This window comes from Lycium ferocissimum, chromosome 12 (assembly GCF_029784015.1).
Source record: "Lycium ferocissimum isolate CSIRO_LF1 chromosome 12, AGI_CSIRO_Lferr_CH_V1, whole genome shotgun sequence".
Lineage (NCBI taxonomy): Eukaryota > Viridiplantae > Streptophyta > Magnoliopsida > Solanales > Solanaceae > Lycium > Lycium ferocissimum.
Genome location: NC_081353.1, coordinates 16,532,271 through 16,550,494, shown reverse-complemented (window position 1 = coordinate 16,550,494; position 18,224 = coordinate 16,532,271). Strand labels below are relative to the sequence as shown.

At 37.1% G+C, this 18,224-nt stretch overlaps 2 protein-coding genes across 2 annotated transcripts; both read right to left on the bottom strand.

Moving 5' to 3' along the window:
- Positions 1–1,428: 1,428 nt before the first annotated feature.
- Positions 1,429–5,666, bottom strand: LOC132041224 (pectinesterase/pectinesterase inhibitor PPE8B-like). The gene is made up of 3 exons (XM_059432063.1): positions 5,137–5,666; positions 3,299–3,904; positions 1,429–2,328 (listed from the first exon to the last, which is right to left on the bottom strand). The coding sequence occupies exons 1-3, from the start codon at positions 5,429–5,431 to the stop codon at positions 1,631–1,633; spliced, it is 1,599 nt and encodes a 532-aa protein (XP_059288046.1). The 5' UTR covers positions 5,432–5,666; the 3' UTR covers positions 1,429–1,630.
- Positions 5,667–7,668: 2,002 nt separating this feature from the next.
- Positions 7,669–8,213, bottom strand: LOC132039080 (uncharacterized). Its single transcript, XM_059429626.1, has 2 exons — positions 8,170–8,213; positions 7,669–8,086 (listed from the first exon to the last, which is right to left on the bottom strand). The coding sequence occupies exons 1-2, from the start codon at positions 8,211–8,213 to the stop codon at positions 7,669–7,671; spliced, it is 462 nt and encodes a 153-aa protein (XP_059285609.1).
- Positions 8,214–18,224: the final 10,011 nt, after the last annotated feature.

The window sequence follows — 18,224 nt, the reverse complement described above, 5'->3', positions numbered from 1 at the left end:
GAATTAATTCGAAGTGGGCCGGGCGGGCAGGGCCACAGATGAACTCCGATTTGTTGGTGGGGGGCTACCGGAGCTAAATGGCATGTCCGGCCCGGCCCATTTTTTCAACTAGCCCACCCCACCACCCTCTTCTCGGGTTGGGGGGGCCGGATTATGGGCCGGTTCCGGGCGGCCGACCCGATTAACGGCTTAAGTTCAGGTCAACCTCTTGACCTGTGGGAGAAATAGGAGCTTTCCCCGAACGGCATAAGAGCATCGTAATGAGATTTGTCCTCTAAGGAATGAGTAGGAGAAAGGTGAGATGATGAGGCTGACATGATGAAGATGTCTTTCTGCAGAGGAGAAAAACAAGAGAAGAGATGAATATATACTAGGAAGATTTTTGGCAAATCTTTCATATAAGGAAAGAAGAGATTTGTTTGATTTTGGGTTTAGGCATTGTCCTTATTTATATAAAAATGATGGTAGTTGTATCGATCGGAATTTCAAGGGTCATGTCTTTTCATAAATATGGAAGCTTTATGTCAATCATCGTGATTGAATGTTCGTCAACATTTCACAGTAGGGGCATTGAATGAAGACTTGGCAGTTGTCTCTTTGAGTGAATGGTCGGAACGCCTGGTTTTCCTGCCAAAAGGGGATTAATAGTTTTTGAAGAGTTTCAGATAATTGGTAACGTTTCAAATCGACTCCGCGGTCTCACTTTATTCCACCGGGGAGTGGGGGACTATCTGTATACATCGTGAATATAGCTTCGCACGTGGCATGAAGAAAGAGGTACACGTGGCAGATGGAGTGAAGTTTGATTCATCTGGAAGGAGTAATTTCATGTGAGCTCGGATCAAATGTTGCGGAGTAATTGATACGGGTCATTTATGAGCAACTAACGTTACGTAACCAGTCCGGGTTCGGACTTAGACGTTACATTTCTATATTAAAAGTAGCATTTATTGGTTATTATTGCCCATTATTAGACTAGATGTACAGTTCAAAGCTGACATTTATCAACTATAAAAGGAGCTTAAGCTCAGGGTAATAGGCATCTGAAAAAGATACATTTTACACACAGTTATACACTTCCATTCTAATTATAAGCAAAATTATTCTCTTACTATTCGTTTTGGTCTGAGTTAATATAAGTTCTTCAAGGCCAAGTGTTCCATCGAAGGGAAATTCAACAAAGGATCTCCTCCGAAGCTCATACGGCCCAGGCTTAGTTTATTGTTTTCTTGCTTTATATTTACTTGATTTCATCACTAATTGCTTTTATCTGCTACCCACTTATAACAAATCAATTCATGTATCATTTGAACCACTAACAAATTTAACTGTACCTTTTTTTGAGGTAAACAAAATTATTGGTCACGCACTAAACATATAGATGTATACTCGATCTATTGAGATGTGCCAATAAAATGGATAATGATATGCAGTATACAAATATCATGACTAAATAGAAAGGAATCATCAGTAAATTCTCTTGAATACGGATCCACCAAGCCCAATGCACCCAAAATGCAACCCAAAAAGAACAAAAGATGAATATATATCAGCAGACGAATAATTGTTGTGGTAACAAAATATAACAAGAGATATATATGGGTATGGATATTGGTGACTTTGTCCCAAATTAAACCTCTAGACCAGCAGTGTACTTAACTCCCGTAGATGGCAGCCATGAGTTGCCCAAAATGAATTGAGACACTGTGAAATTGTTTGCCTGAGATGAATCATTGAGCAGATGATAACCGGGCCAATTCACTCGTGCACCCAAGCCCGCACCAGGCCCGTAATTCTGATACTCCGCGTAATACAACGTGTCGAGTGAAATATTACCGTTCCACTCTAACCAACCCTGAGGCCTAATAACGTTACTCATGTACGATTGCATGATCACAGTACGCGAATACGTCTTCCATGGCCTACCTAGATATGTGTATGTAGAGTTGAGCGAAGCTAATAGATCTGGTTCACCAGATATGTTAGAGAATTGGATTGAGAAACCTGTTGTCTCAGCAGCTTCCTTTCGGCCCTGGGCTGTGATGGTGTTCTTTTGTTGTGGTAGTCCCTTTCGCGCTAATATTTGACAGTTTTGGAAGACAGCTGTGCCATCTCCGAAAATGAAATCAACCGTGCCTGTAATAGTGCAGTCGCGGAAGAATTGTCGCATGGAGTGGGCATAGAGAGTGTCCTGGTAGCCCCTCACCGCGCATCTGAACAAGACGGATAAGTCAGAGTCTGATCGGAATGCAACTGCTTGGTGTTTTTCGGGTCCTGCCGTGTTCTCAAATGTCATGTCCCGTGCAATAAATCCTTGACCTTTCACAGCTGTATTTAGTTGTAGAGTCAAAAGTTTGAATATGGGAATTCAAGAAAACGTTAAAATATTACACCTAATATATTTTTAATTTAAGCTAAGGATTCAACAATTTTTTTGTATACAAGAAAATATGTTTTCATTTGTTTTACCTAGTTTCAATTGAAGTCCTCAAATTAAGATAGCTACGCATGCAGATGTGAAACATGAAAACCGACATTGTAATTAGCGTACGTAACCTGGGATGAATCAAATCATTTTCTAACTTTGTGTTTGTCTTATAGCTAGTGCGTGTTGATTACTTTCATGTTTGACCGAGTAAAACTTGAATGCTGCCAACGTAAATTTGCCAATTCGACACTTAGATGTCATTCAAGCTAAAACGGCCCATTAGGTTGATCTATTAATAGAAACTTACAAATTTCTTACGGATGTTCTTCCAAAATTTCATTAAAAACTACGCGTTTCTAATAGTGTCATATCATAATCAAATGCAAGTAATTATAGAGATCTAGCTAGTAATATCAATTAAGTCTCTTATTTTTATACTTTAGCTAGGTGGGAATGCAGAAGGCAGGAATTGGACAACAAATTCTTAAATAGTAGGAGTAAATCTTTTTCTTTTTTCTTTCTTTCCTCTTCTTTTTACTGTTTTTTAAAAGAATCTTTTTTGTGATCCGAACATCTTGCAGTCTGATCACTATGGCTGGTAGGACCAAATAACTTTCCATAAACAGCCAACTGATATGAATATAATGGGCTTACTGAATTATAGTACTAGTAATTAGTCAATCCATGAATTGACTGATCTATTTGCAGACATACCATATGGGCCATCTTTAAGTAAATGCAGAATAAAGAGTTCCATTTTTATAATCTTATGCGTACAGTAGCAGTATTAAATAAAATGGGGTGATGTTTGAAATATATACGTTCTCCAGGTGAACTAGGATAAGACAATAAATGAAAATGAAAACTTACCAAAGGTTGCAGATCTGTAAGTGGTCCATCCATCAATAAAACTTCTATTCCCAGAAATAACAGTAACATCAATTCCGTCACCGATCATCATTATGTTCCATTTCTTCTTGCTAATCTCCACATACTCGTTATAAATTCCCTTCTTAATATAAATCACAAATCTTTTTGTACTTAATTGTGGTGCTGCTCCTATGGCATCTTTAATACGTGTAAAATTACCAGTTCCGTCAAGAGCTACCACAGCGTCCGCTACTACTCCCGTAGTGGGTGCTGCTGCTTGCAACAACTTTCGATCTTTTTGTTTAAACCACGAAGGAAATGAGTTGTTGTCTTCTTTATTGCTTGACGTTAGTTTTCTTTCCCGGGACCACTGCCACGGGTTCCCACGTCCAGTGTGGGCCCCGGGGGTGTTCTTAGGGACGGGGCGGACCATGTAAAGAATATCACGGACTAATGAAGTGACTTGGTTGAGGCTTCCCGCAACCAAATTCTTGACTAGACCGTTTGTGCCTTCAAATCCATCTATGCACGTGTCTTGATTGATCAATGCTCCGCTTAAATAATTCCTTAAATCTGCACTTAGATTACCTGTGCTGTTGTTTTTTCCTGTCCAATCATATCACCAATGTTATTAAAATGTTATTTAGAGTAATGTTTACGGTTCGAAAATAAATATACTAATAAGTGAGACGATTCGACAATTATTCAATTCATTTGACATTTCTTTATTGTATGTCCTCCTTGTATAAAAGTTCCAAACGACTAAACAATTACACCGGCAAACTGTTGGATAAAGCCACTCCGACATTCTTTTCATAAGAGTATCGTTGGATTCCATGGATTATGGGATATGACATTAAAGTGAATATAAAGCTGATCCCAACAGATTATAAAACTATATAAAAATTACAGTAGATCTCCAATTACTCTTTGAAAATAAAAGCTGAAAAAGATTTGAGAAGTATATACATTGTCTTTCGGGAAAATTTGGTAAAATATTTTTTGGAACTAGCTAAACAATTACTCCATTTTTCTGGTCAAGTCTATTAAAACTAGATGTTCTCTTTTAATGGTCCACCTTAGCAATTGTGGCTGTCGGATTTCGTCCCGCAACTAGAAGAAGATCGCTTTGGGCTCGCTCTCAATTTTACCCTTATCATTAGTAATCATTTACCGCCCTAACTGGAGAACTAGCTAGTAGTCAAATTTAGATCATCAATGTACAATTATTAACAAGTTTAGTAACATAGAGTGCAAAATGCAAACAGGACAAGTAAAAGGGAACGATATCAGTACTATTTTGGAATGGAAGAAGCACTTTACTGTGGTCTCTTCGAATAAAGATAGTATAACTTTTATGCACTCGATTAAATAAAAAATATTTGTACAAGTATTATATGATAATAAATTGCAAATAAAATTCTATGGTAAACTAAAATTGATTAACCAGTAAAAATGGTAAATAATTTGTTACCAAAAGACAAATACTAATGCTACTTACTACTTAAGAAAAAACGACCGTCCTGTTTAAGAAAAAGTAAAAGAGAGTAGAATACAGAGGATTGGAGCTAAAAATTCATATGGGGAGGTTCCAACGCACAAGCGCTAAACTTTTAAAACAGTAACAGTTCCAACTCTTTAATACACCAATAAAGAGTAACAGTGTAAAACAGTTCTAAAAAGAAAATCTATTGTAAATTAAAAAGCAGATAAAGGGTCTATCTCAAAAAGCACAGATAAAGAGAGTACGTAACTCAAAATTCAATAAAGAGTAAATTAAAGTTATGGTCCTGCAGGCTACTATGCACTATGTTAATTAGTGGTAGAGCATTAGATACCTTTTGGATTCTGAGAAGCAGTGAGAGTCCAGGAAAGTTCATCTGCTGAGAGTTCCAGCAGATCAAGGCAATCAGAAATGGCATTAGAAAGTCGAAAATCGCCAAAGAAACTGGCGAATTTCGACACCATGGAAGTGACTTGCCGGACAGTGTCAATGGTGGACTTAACAGAACCTACAAACTCTGATGTTGGCACCTCTAAACACTCTGATTGAAAGTAATCCTCCCCACACCTCACCAAAGGACAAGTTATACATAATAAAAGTACTAGAAGCACAGGCAAACAAGGACCCATAATGACATACACTTAAATTATGAGCATACAAGCATGCACGTCATATAATTTTGTCTAGTAATAGGAGGAAATTAAAGGATAGATCAAAAATTTTGAGGGGGCAAGTGTTGATAAACTAGTGGTGATTATTAATATAAGAGTAGGGATCAATTAATGAAAATATAGGAGGGGAGGAAGGGGGAGAGGGAGATGATCATTGATTGCTATGGTTAGGGGACAGGTGAGAGCATTGAAGATGGGAAGGAAGAGAGATATATATAAGTAGAAGGGAACGTCCCACCTCTCGTGTTGACCTATTCATTAAGTACAGAGACAGGGCTCTTAGGTTTTGTGGGTAGGAAATGACGGTGGCATCTCCAAAAGGGACCCGACACTTTTGTAAAAAAAAAAAAAAAAAAAATTTGGAACCAAACTAACTCATTAAAAAAAAAAAAAAACCAAATTAGGCTTCACGCACAGATTCTGTGCGTGAAAGGGCCAAAGTGTACATTTACACTTTGGTCCTTTCACGCACAGAATCTGTGCGTGAAACCCATACCAAAAACCTCCGACCCCAACCTTTATTCTTTGGAATTCAAACTCAAAATTAAGGTTTTTTTCGTACTTTGACCGAAGATTAGTCACGTTTCAAAACACCGGAATATAAATATTTTATATAGAACTTAATATATAAATATTTTATATAGAACTTAATTTTTTTTTAGGGGTTGTACAATAATATCATATTTTATAGAGTTTTGAGAGGCATCATTCATTACATCAAGTATACATATACATTTGGATCGTCGTTTTAGGGGTTGTAAAGTGTAATACTCGAAGTACTAACTTTGAAAACTTGTTATATTTAGGTTTAAGTGTCATATTTTATAGGGCTTCATTTTTGATTAATCTCTTTTGTTTTACTTAATAAAATACCTGCCTTGGATCCTATTTTGAAAGTACTTTTTTGGTTCAAAAAAGATAGAAAAGAAAAAATTACTCCGCTTTGTATTAGGTTTATTTTTTTGTTCTTTTATGTCTTTTTTATTTTGTTATTGTATTGTGTAATCCGCACCTTTTGAATGTGCAAAAATAAATATAATATTTAAAAATAATTCCAATATGAGAGATTCATAATAATTGAAAAATATTTCTTTCAATTAGCAACGAAATACATCATTAAATTACAATAGACCTAAAAAAAAAAAAAATCAAGTTCTAGACACTCTACTACTTCCAGATGTTTGCCACCACGGAGTTTTGCCCACATGAACGCTTATCATGCCCAAATTGCTTACATGTCGAGCACTTGCGAGAGTAAGTCTTTTCGCTAACATCCATTTGATTGTGATAACGGGTTAGCTTGTTTTTTCCCAATTTACGGATATGGTTCTTGTTCGCAATCATAGAAAACGGCGCGGCTGGCCAATAAGCTTGATCACCAAGGGGACGGAAGTGGCCGGAATATGCTTTAAGGTATTTTACGACCTTATATTCCTCCGCCACATAATCAGTTACATTTCTGGCCATTCTCTCAAAGCACTTGACTGCATGAGAACATGGCATGTGGTACGTTTGCCACTTACCACAAGTGCATGATTTTGTACGCTCAGTAACGATATGTTTGTTTCCTCCTTTGCCGTCGCAATAACCCGTTCTAACTTCATACACTCGTTGAACGACGTCATACTCGGTCATTTGGTGACCCTCTGCCTTTCTTCTATGGTGCTCCATCTTTTTGTAGGGCTTTGGCATCCATGTTCTCTCGTCGGCTAATATAGCTCTGGCCTGCCTTGTCCTATCCGCAAATCGCTCCACGACCTGCTTGAAAGTTAGTCTTACCATTGCGGTGACAGGTAGTCCTCGAGTAGATTTGAGGAGTCCATTGAAAGACTCTGAGTTGTTCGTTGTGAGCATGCCCCATCTCCTTCCTCCATTAGCATAAAGCGTCCATTTTTCAACTTCTAATTTCATCAACCAAACATATGCCTCTTCACTCACTTCCCTTAGCAACTCCATTTTTGCAGCCCATTTTCTTTGTTGATACCGCATCGCAGCCCCCCACATCAATTTGTTTACAATGCCATTTCCAAACTTTGTTTGCAAATTAGCCTTTAAGTGCCTTAAACAATATCGATGGTAAGCATGTGGAGGCTGCCACCCTTCCAGAGTACGCATATTGTGCAATATGCCTTTATGACGATCCGATAGGACACATATGCCCTGACGACCCTTAATAACATGAGTTTGTAGATGAGTCAAGAACATCCCCATGTCTCGTTGCTCTCGTTGGCGGCAATTGCGAAAGCAAGAGGGAATATTGACCCATTGGCATCCATACCTACTGCAATTAGGAGCTTAATGTCATATCGGCCATATACATGCGTCCCATCTATCGATATCACATTCCGGCAGTGAGCAAAACCATCAATACTTGGTTTGAATGCCCAAAAGACGAAGTTGAAAATTCTGCCCTCTAAAAGCCGCCACTGTACAACAGTGTCAGGATTATCATGTTTTAAAGTCGCCATATACCACGGCAACGCCTGAAAAGAGGATTCCCAAGTTCCAAAGATCATCTCAAAAGCACGTCTACGCCCGAGAAATCCCTTTCTCTTGCTTATGATTTTACCATATTTTGAGTGGACCATGCTAATACAAGTTTTGATAGGCATCCTGCATAAGTTTAAACAAACAACATTTAGCAATGATATTTTAATTGCTATAAGATATATAATGTAAACGGTCAGATAAGTTACCTTGGAGTTTCCTCAATGTGTTTAAGTAACACATGAGCAATCATGTTTATATCTAGATTAAAATGATCTGCTCGACTTTGTCCCATATCACAAGTGTGCTTAGGGTGGAATTTTGTGATTTCCCACAGACCATCAGGCTTAGCAATTCCTCAAAGCAACTACCGACGATCTTGAGTATGTCGCTTACAAATCAGCCTCCATACTGATTTGTTTGAGTCATCAACCTTAAAATCCCTCATATCCTTTATACAATACATTACGGCCCGTTGCAACATCTTTTTTGATGTGAACTGCATTCCCTTTGCAAGGACGCATTCATCAGTCATGGGATTTTTTGGTTCAATCCACGTTTTTTGGCGACTTTGATCATCATCTCTTGTGAAGACAAATGCATCCTCACGACCTTGGAGACTGTCAAGATATGGAATATAGTCAGAATGCCACTGCATTGGGCTGTCAGGAATTGGGTTTTCCGCCATCGGAGGTGGTACGTGGTGGTGAGTTGGTTCTGGTTGCTTCTGGGGACTAAAATGCGTATCTTCTTCATCCCCTTCACTATCTTCATCATCGGTTACCTCTGCATTATTAGCTGGTTCATCGCCATCACTCTCTGATGTATCCACATAACTTGGACAATCAGCGCCATCTAAGAAAGGCCTCCTCCTACACGATACAAAGCATATGTTAAATTCCAAATTTAAATATATATATATATATATATATATATATATATATATATATATATATATATATATATATATATATATATATATATACATCAAGGTGATGAACCTACACATATTGATAATGAGCATGGTGTGGAGAATGATCAACTCCACCAAACCGAGAGGATGGTGCCTTTCATCCAAGTTGGTACCATGGGATTAGTATGGTGAGTTTTGATAATAATATGTGACATATTTGACAAAAAATTATTATAATATATCGACAAAACCGAACTGAGAAATATTATAATAATCAGCTCCACTGAACTGAGAGTTATGATAATAATGAGTTGCTCCACTAAATTGAGATGATTGCCCAATATTACTCGTATCAGGTCTATAAACCCCTACAAAGATTTAAAAATGGTTATTTACCAATACATACAATAAACACGTGCTACTGCACAAAATAATAATATAAGAATGCATATTTACCAAGTTTGATTTAATTTTTGGGTAAGATTTTCCAGAGGCACCTGGCCACTCAAAGTACCCCTGTAAGAACTAAAATCTCCATACGTGTTAGCTTGACTAGGCTGTTCTTGCGAGACCTCTCGGGGTATCTTTTCAACATATATTTCAAGAACATTAAGGGCGACTAAATGTTTTAATTCTTCTGGCGCATTCAAATAATCCCTCAAAGAATCATCATCATTGATATAATGCCTACCATAAAGCACTATAACATTGGAAACTGATTGTGGATATCTGCCTGTTATAGAGATTTCATACTCATCTGTACTAACCTTCATTTTTTCATATATGTAAGTGACTAGTGATTCATAAGACATTTCAAGTGGACATTTAACATGAACGTTTGGTCTTTTATTGTAATGAACCGTACTATTGTCATCAAGGGTAATACCATCCCAATGTATTGAAACCTTAACTGGTGGAATATCTTGAGCAATTTTTTGTAGGACTTAAGAGAGGGTTTTTTGAATGACTTAAGAGACTTAAACTTATGAAATGGATGAGTTTTACCTCGTCCAACATTCTTCTTAAATAGATTCATATTGACCCCTATTGCGCATTGAAACATTGCGTAATATGAATTAAATTCAAATAAACGGTCAAAAAATGCAGCATTGTATTGTCAAATCGGTCCTTTACGTGTCATAAAAAGTTGAAATTGGCATGCATGATGTGTTGTCAAATCATGTTCTATTGTGCATTGAAACATTGCGTAATATGAATTAAATTCAAATAAACGATAAAAAATGCAGCATTGTATTGTCAAATCGGTCCTTTACGTGTCAATGAAATTGGCATGCATGATGTTTTGTCAAATCATGTTCTATTGCGCATTGAAACATTACGTAATATGAATTAAATTCAAATAAACGGTCAAAAATGCAGCATTGTATTGTCAAATCGGTCCTTTACGTGTCATAAAAAAGCTGAAATTGGCATGCATGATGTGTTGTCAAATCATGTTCTATTGCGCATTGAAACATTGCATTATATGAATTAAATTCAAATAAACGGTCAAAAATGCAGCATTTTATTGTCAATCGGTCCTTTACGTGTCATAAAAAAGCTGAAATTGGCATGCATGATGTGTTGTCAAATCATGTTCTATTGCGCATTGAAACATTGCGTAATATGAATTAAATTCAAATAAACGGTCAAAAAATGTAATACTATATATAACATGATTGACAAACAACTAGTATTCACTTTAAAATGAGTTATCATGACATTCTACACTCAATTTGGTAATCTTGATTCTATTACATGTTTTACCCCAGCAAACATATTTGAAGCAATGGGTAGGACATGGGAACTAGATGATGATGATTTTCATTACTCAAATAACCCTAACAAAAGATTCAATCAAGAATACAATAAAACAATGAGAGAGGAGTGGAATTGGCGTGTTAGGGAGGTTGAAGCACTGGAGCAAAAGTTAGCTTCAATAGGGCTTAAACGCCCAAAAAAAGTGCTATGTCAATGCCTCGCGAAACTTCACAAGAGTTTAATTTTGCTCTTAATTATTTTTGCAAAGAGAACAATCGGATGCAAGTACGTTACCATAGGGTAGAATATGGTATACATGGTAGCATAAGATTTAGATCCAAGTGGGATTCGGACTGTGAAATGTCCGATGAAGATTAATATTTTTCTTATAATAAGGTAAGTAGGTAGGGTCATAAAGACCCCCCCCCCCGAGGGTACTTGGGGGTTTGCAACTATATAAGTAGCCCTTTCTTTTGTTATTAGACTACAACGTATTCAATGTCGAGTAGTAGAAACTCAGCTTGGTCTTTACTCCTTCCAAAAGAACCAAATAGCAGTGATGATGAGAGTTCAAATCATAGCAGTTTTTCGAGTGATACCAGTGATTTCAAACTAGACGAGCTAAATCCGCACCTTCTTATAGAGCGTAATGATGATTTCTGCAGTGTGAAATATTCAGATCCGCGAGAATATTATTGCGGTTTACGCCGAGAATGGTCACATCGGATTGCCGAATCAGAACGTCTTGTTCGTGACTTGAAAATCTCAACGCTCCAATCCCAACAAGGTACTCAATAACCATGCCTCGAGTAGGTCCAACAACTTGCGAGATGGTCGTACAAAGGATTAGAAAAGAAAACAACAGAATGCTGGCAAGACGTTGTAGATTTTACATGCTAAAGTTGGCCGAAGAACAAGCATCATCAACCGGTAGAGAACTAACATCTCATAAAAAAGATGTGTGTTAAGAGACTGCCAATATCGTTCTGAGGACGATATTGAGGACTTCTATTCTGATGACGATTAGGGTCTATTTAGGCTCACTGTCTTAGATTATGGGTCATTTAAGTTTCGGACTAATTTTGTTAATTTGTATTTTTATTTTATGATGAAGTCATAAATTTGAATTAGTTTGGCATGTTTTTAATTCTTCAAAGTTTATTGTTAAAGTCTATTATTAATTGACAATTTCACAAAGAAACACAAATAAATTAGTACATAAAGGGTGCGGATTACATTATAGGGGAAAAGGTACAACTAGTAAAAAAACATAATCCATAGAAATATTAAACTTAATAAACAAAATACATATAAATAATGAACAACAACAAGATAGCACAAATAATCTTCCACAATTTAAGTTTTTCTTTCAAAGCTATTTTCTCGTGTTGAGCCTCTCTAAGTTTAGCCTTCAGCAAAATTCATTTTTTTTTTTCGGAATCGGTGAGCAAGACCTCCAAACGTTCAATTTTTTCTTTAGCTTCCACAAGCTTAAATTGCGAGTCCAACTTAGCGGTATCTCTAGAGATACGTGAAGTCACGGTATCTCTATCAAAAAGTGGATTTTTAAACTTCGCCGCCACCGTTTTATCCACGTGAATGCTATCTTCCCACCGAAAGTGTTTGCAACCGCCCATATCCTATAAACATTACAAGAAAATCAGTTTTTTAAAGTAAAATATATGGATAACGTGAAAAAAAAACACTAAAAAATGTAAAAACACTTACTTCGGGCACTTTACAACGCCAAAAACGGTGACCCAATTATCTTGGGTCTTTGATGTTTTTAGTTTACGATAATCTTTCGCATTCACAAATATCGGGTTGTATAGCAAACATTGAAGTTTCAAAACTTTGAGACATGTTTTTGGAAGTGCAAAAGTGTGTTGAAAGGGTGAAGATGGAGGAAATGAAAGAGAAGAGCATGAATAAAGGTTGGTGTCTTTTGGTATGGGTTTCACGCACAGATTCTGTGCGTGAAAGGACCAAAGTGTAAATGTACACTTTAGCCCAATCTGTGCATGAAGCCTAGTTTTTGGTTTTTTTTTTTTTTTTTTTAATGGGTTAGTTTGGTTCCAAATTTTTTAAAAAGTTATAAAAGTACCTTTTGCGCACTAAATTAGTGCGCAATAACACTTAACCGTAACAGCTATAGTTAAGTCCTATTGCGCACTAATTCTGTGCGCAATAGGGGTTATTCTCATTTTTCACAACACTGTGTAATTTCAAAATTTCACATTTTTTCCATACTTTAACCAAAGATTAGTCATGTTTCAAAACGCCGGAATATTAATATTTTATATAAAACCTAATATATTTTTCTGTGAACAATAATGTAGCCTGAATACATCAAGTATACCTAAATGTTTGGATCATCGTTTTAGGGGTTGTAAAGTTCCCTGAAGTAAGTTTTGTTTGTTTGGAAACTTGTTATCTTTAAGTTTAAGTGTTTTATTTTATAAGGTTTTGATTTAAGTGTTTTACTATTTAGTCAAGGCATTACTTTATTTCGAATATGTCAAGATTTTTTTCATAACTAGTTTAGGACGTCGCACGAGTTATTAATAAACGATAATGAAGACTAAGATAACTAATTATCATTAAGAAAATAATACCAGTAAAATTATAATATTAACATAAAATGTACAATTTATTTACATATATACAATCTACATCCCCTTTCTTCCTTAGGTCCCACATGCGGGAGGCTTTAGAGTAACCCTAGGCCTAAGGCGATCCACACCAGCCCCACCACCCTCACCATTATCTCCACCTCCCTTTTTCCTCTTAATAATAGGATGCTCTATGTCATGATCATCCTTCCTTCCCTTCCTTGCGCCCTTGACAATAATATGCTTCTTATGGGGCATGAGTGGGTTTTGTATGGTCAGAACCTCATCAGCATCAGGAGATGGGTCAATCTCAGCAGGAGACGGGTCCACAGGCGTAGAAGAATGAACCTGAAATAACATATAAACAATTTAGTTTAGATTTATTCTAAACTAAACCTGAAATAACATATAAACAATTAAAAAGGATGAACCTAATTATAATTTAGATTTAATTAATACATTATCTTTTTGGAAAATATCAAACTTGTGTGTCGAAGAGGTCCTGAGATGAATGATGAGAGGGCTACTGAGCTGGCTCCTTAGCGGTCTCCCGAGCGGGCTCCTGAGCGGGCCCTGGAGCCGGAGATCTAGATGGTGCCAGAGCTGGATCCTAAGAAATGAAAAATTATATAATAATTAGTATAAGTATTTTAATTTGTTAAAATAATTATTTCAAACACTTACATCTTGGCTCCAGCTGTCGAAGTCCAGGAATGTGTAGTCGTACTCCAGCTCCCTGCCACCTTGTAGATCACGAACTGGCCGCTCACCCTGTGGATGACAAACTGGCGGCTGCGCATGGTATGCCTCTAATGATGGCCACTCTAGGTGCTCTGAAAATAGCTCCGCCAGCGTATATAGAGATATCGACGGTCGGTAAGAAGTCGACTGACGCTCTGAAGTCGAAGGGGTTTTAAAGTTGACGGGCGCTCTGAAGTCGACGGATGCTGCTGGGCTAGAGTGGGAATGGTAGCATGCTCGTCAGGCTTATCTACTTGACGGAGGCCTCCACCGCCACCACCTCGGCCACTATCCCCTCGGCCACCATCCCCTCTAGCCCCTCTACCTCAACCACCAGCCCCTCTAGCCCCTCTATCTCGACCACCAGCCCGTCTAGCCCCACCACCTCTGACACCCCTAACTCTACCACCACCTCTATCATCACCGCCTCTATGAGCACGACCACGAGCACGTGCTAGAGGGGCTTGATACGGGATATCTGGAACATGCTCATAGATACGTCCGAGCTCTTGTGATTGTTGCATACCACTGTCGGCTAGCTGAAACATCCGGGCTGCGTATCCTGCTATCTCAGGGGAATGCATATGGCCATGCTCTCCCAGCGCATCGTCTGTATGCTCCATATCTGCATTTGTTTGCAAATATTAATGATTGAATAAATTTGTCACGTGATATATAAGACGATTAATTAAGTTTAAGTGGGGTAAACTTACCAACGCCTCATACTATCCCGCGAGTGATGCATATCCTCCGTCCTCTGCGTGACACGTCCCGGGGTTGCCAATCAAGCTACTTGTGATCAGCCAGTACCACTTCATGTACACAAGGATCGGAGTCGTATGTTCGACCACCGCTAGTGACCCCATCCTATGATCCCAATGATGGAGCTGCTCCTTCATAAATGCCCTGAATGCAACATCGACGACCGCACGCTCGTCCCGCATATAGTGGTCGTGCTCCTAAATAACAGGCTCAAGTATCTTTTGTGCATGTCTGAACTGTCGTAAGACGCGGTGGGGTGCATGATCCTCAACAATATCCATGTGTATCAACGGACACTGCGACCTTCACATGTGCTCACCAGCCCTACAAAACGCCGACAACTGATACAAAATCTGATCATACGGCCTCCATATAAAAAAGTTTTAAAATAAATAAACTAGTAAACAATACAAGACAAGAATAGTAAAAAAAATAAGATAATAACCTACTATGTCCGTCATCATACGATCTAGCTAATCCCTAAATGGAAGAAGTCTGTGGTGCGTATCCCTATCTCGGATTACGCCTCTCGTCCATCTCCTCGCGTAGGGCATGCCCTCAGCAATAAAGTCAGGCTGAGGGTGCGCAGCTACGGGCTGAAAGGGCCTCATCCTAGACCACACCCATATCTGAAAAGGTTATTAAAAATGTTGTATTAGTCGTCATTTCAAAAAGCTATATTTAGAATAAAATTACACACACTTAAATATATTACCTAGAGGAGTGCGTGAAATCCGCCGACCTCCGCACGCTCGCCCACAGACGCTCGATATAGTGATCGATACCGGTAAGCCAGAACAGCAGCTCCCCAACTATAACATCCCAACTCGCCCAGATCCTCCATATATAGAAAATACCGTAAGCTCACATGGGAACCCGATGTGTTCGGGAACAAGATGCCCCTGAATATGATGAGTAAGTATAGACAGGCACGACGATCGACCTCCACCTGAGGTGTGTCCTCTGTAATAGGATGCTGGATTTCTATGAGGCGCAAGTGAGTACAGAGGGCAACCATCGACACCCGAGTCTATCCCTAGATATCACTCTCCTCCCCAACAAAATCAGTGAGCCTAGTCAACTCCTACCGATACGATACATAATGGGCGTCCATCTACCTGTAGGCCATATATGACCTTCACATCCTCAAGCGTGATAGTGGCCTCACCAGTACGGAGATGAAATGTGTGGGTCTCCGATCACCATCGCTCAATCATGGCCGTCCTGAGAGCTCATCATCTTGTCCGACCAACAGTGACGCAATGGTAGATACCGTTCTGATAAAGTATATCTAATACGCGACGATGTGGGCCCCCACAAGTTCCATCCTACGGGGACGGAACAACGTACTGGAATCTATCTCCTCATCCTATAATAGCTAGGACATATGAATAGCCTGTAGATAAAGTACTGATGCATCGAAGGGCCCCGGATGAAGAGGGTTGGGATCCAAGGAGGTGTCGTATCTGCATTAATAATTTCTAATTAATCATTAACATGTAATATTAATTATGTAATCCTTTATCGAAAAATTATACTAACTAACTAATCCTTTAATGGGAAATTATATTAACTATATAAATTTACGAATTAATAATTTTTAATTAATTATTATACTAACTACAATTAACTAACTAATATTATATTAATGATATTTTTAATCTTAAACTAAGAATGTTCAATCCTAAACTAAGGATTAACTACAATTAACTAACAAATATAATATTAAGGATATTACGGTTTAACTATTTCTAATTAATAATTGATAATTAATTAGACCACTAATTAGCACATAAAATTAGATAAATAATTAGCACGTAAAATTAGATAACTAATTAGCAAATAAAATTAGATTAACACATAAAATTAGATAACTAATTAGCACATTAATAATTAACATGGATTAAACAATTTTACAAAAACATAAATTAATAAATAAATAATTAAAAAATAAAGATATTATTAGGAGATTAGTATATTTTCCTATAATCAAACAATTAACTAAAAATTAAAGATTAACATATCATTATCAAATAATTAACAATTAGCTAGTCAAACAATAAATAAATAATTAAAGATTAACAAATAATTTAACAATTGGCTAATCAAACAATTTACAAATAATTAAAAAATAAAAAAATTAAAAAAAATGAAAAAAACGCACTGGACAGCCCTATTGCGCGCTTTTTTTGCATAATATTTTTTTTCGAAATCTGCAACTATTAAACATTAATCATGCTTAGGATAACAATATATTAACAATGTAATAGAAAACTCATAGTAAAATACCTAGATTAAAGGTTGTTTTTGAGTTTTTGAAATCAGTTACGTCGCTTTATCCAATCCAAAATCGAAACTTGTTAGACTTGAATATACCAAGAATATTGACTTTCGGGTTAAAAAATAACACGAAAACGACGTTTTTGGAAGGTGGGACCTCGGCCTTTTCTTGTTAATGGCGTTTTTTTTTTTTTTTTTTTTAAATTGGTGGGGGACCGATCAGGTGTGGAAGATGGTGGAGCTTTTTATTAAATGCTTTTTGCGCTAATTTAATACTAAAGCGTACTTTTTTATCTTTTTTTTGCGGGTGTTATTTATGTACACAAATCCACTTTTTGGGTCATTTAAGTTGCGACTTCGAAGTTATGGTCAATTGAGCACATTCACTATCTTAAAATATTTTGAACTTTTGCCTTATAAGAGAAAAACTGTAACGCATGTACGATGGGCACCACAAGCTTTGCCTCTGTTGCCCATCAGGCATAAGTTCTAGCATTTGCCTATAAGGTAGAACTTATGGTAATTGAAGAGGTTTACTGTCTTGAAATATCCTGAACTTCTGCCGTATAGGCAAAACTAATTTATGTTCACAACTTATGCATGATGGGCAATAAAAGCTTTCCCTAGCGAATTTTTTGAAGCGGAAGCTATTTTTTAAAAGAATTATACAAAAAATCAAGTTCACCCCTTATAAAGGCAATTTGTGAACTTATCCCTTTTGTGGGCGACAACGGATTCAAGATATAAAATTCATACGTTTTACATCAACCTCAAGTTAATATATAATAATAACTTAGTTTACAATAAAATATTTATATACATTTAATAAATTTTTAATATATTTATATGGAATAAAAATAAAAATTATTGAATTTTCGTGAATCCGTAAATTCTATTTTAGTTCCGTCCCTGTAGCCCGACGGGTGTCCGTGGGAGACCTTGCACCTTAGTTAAAATGTCACTGACGACAGACCATGAGTGAACTTTTAAGACGGTTCAGGTGGGGCAACTTTCATTGGGCGGTGAAAACGTAACCATTGTCTTTATTTCTACATCCGCTAATGAAGTTTAGACAATTTTCGCGGCTTCTTGCTTTTTGACCAAGTTCAACCAAATCAATTCAATATCTTGATGTTTCAATTTATATGATATAATTTAACTAAATATATAATTAAAAAGATATATGAAACTTTTA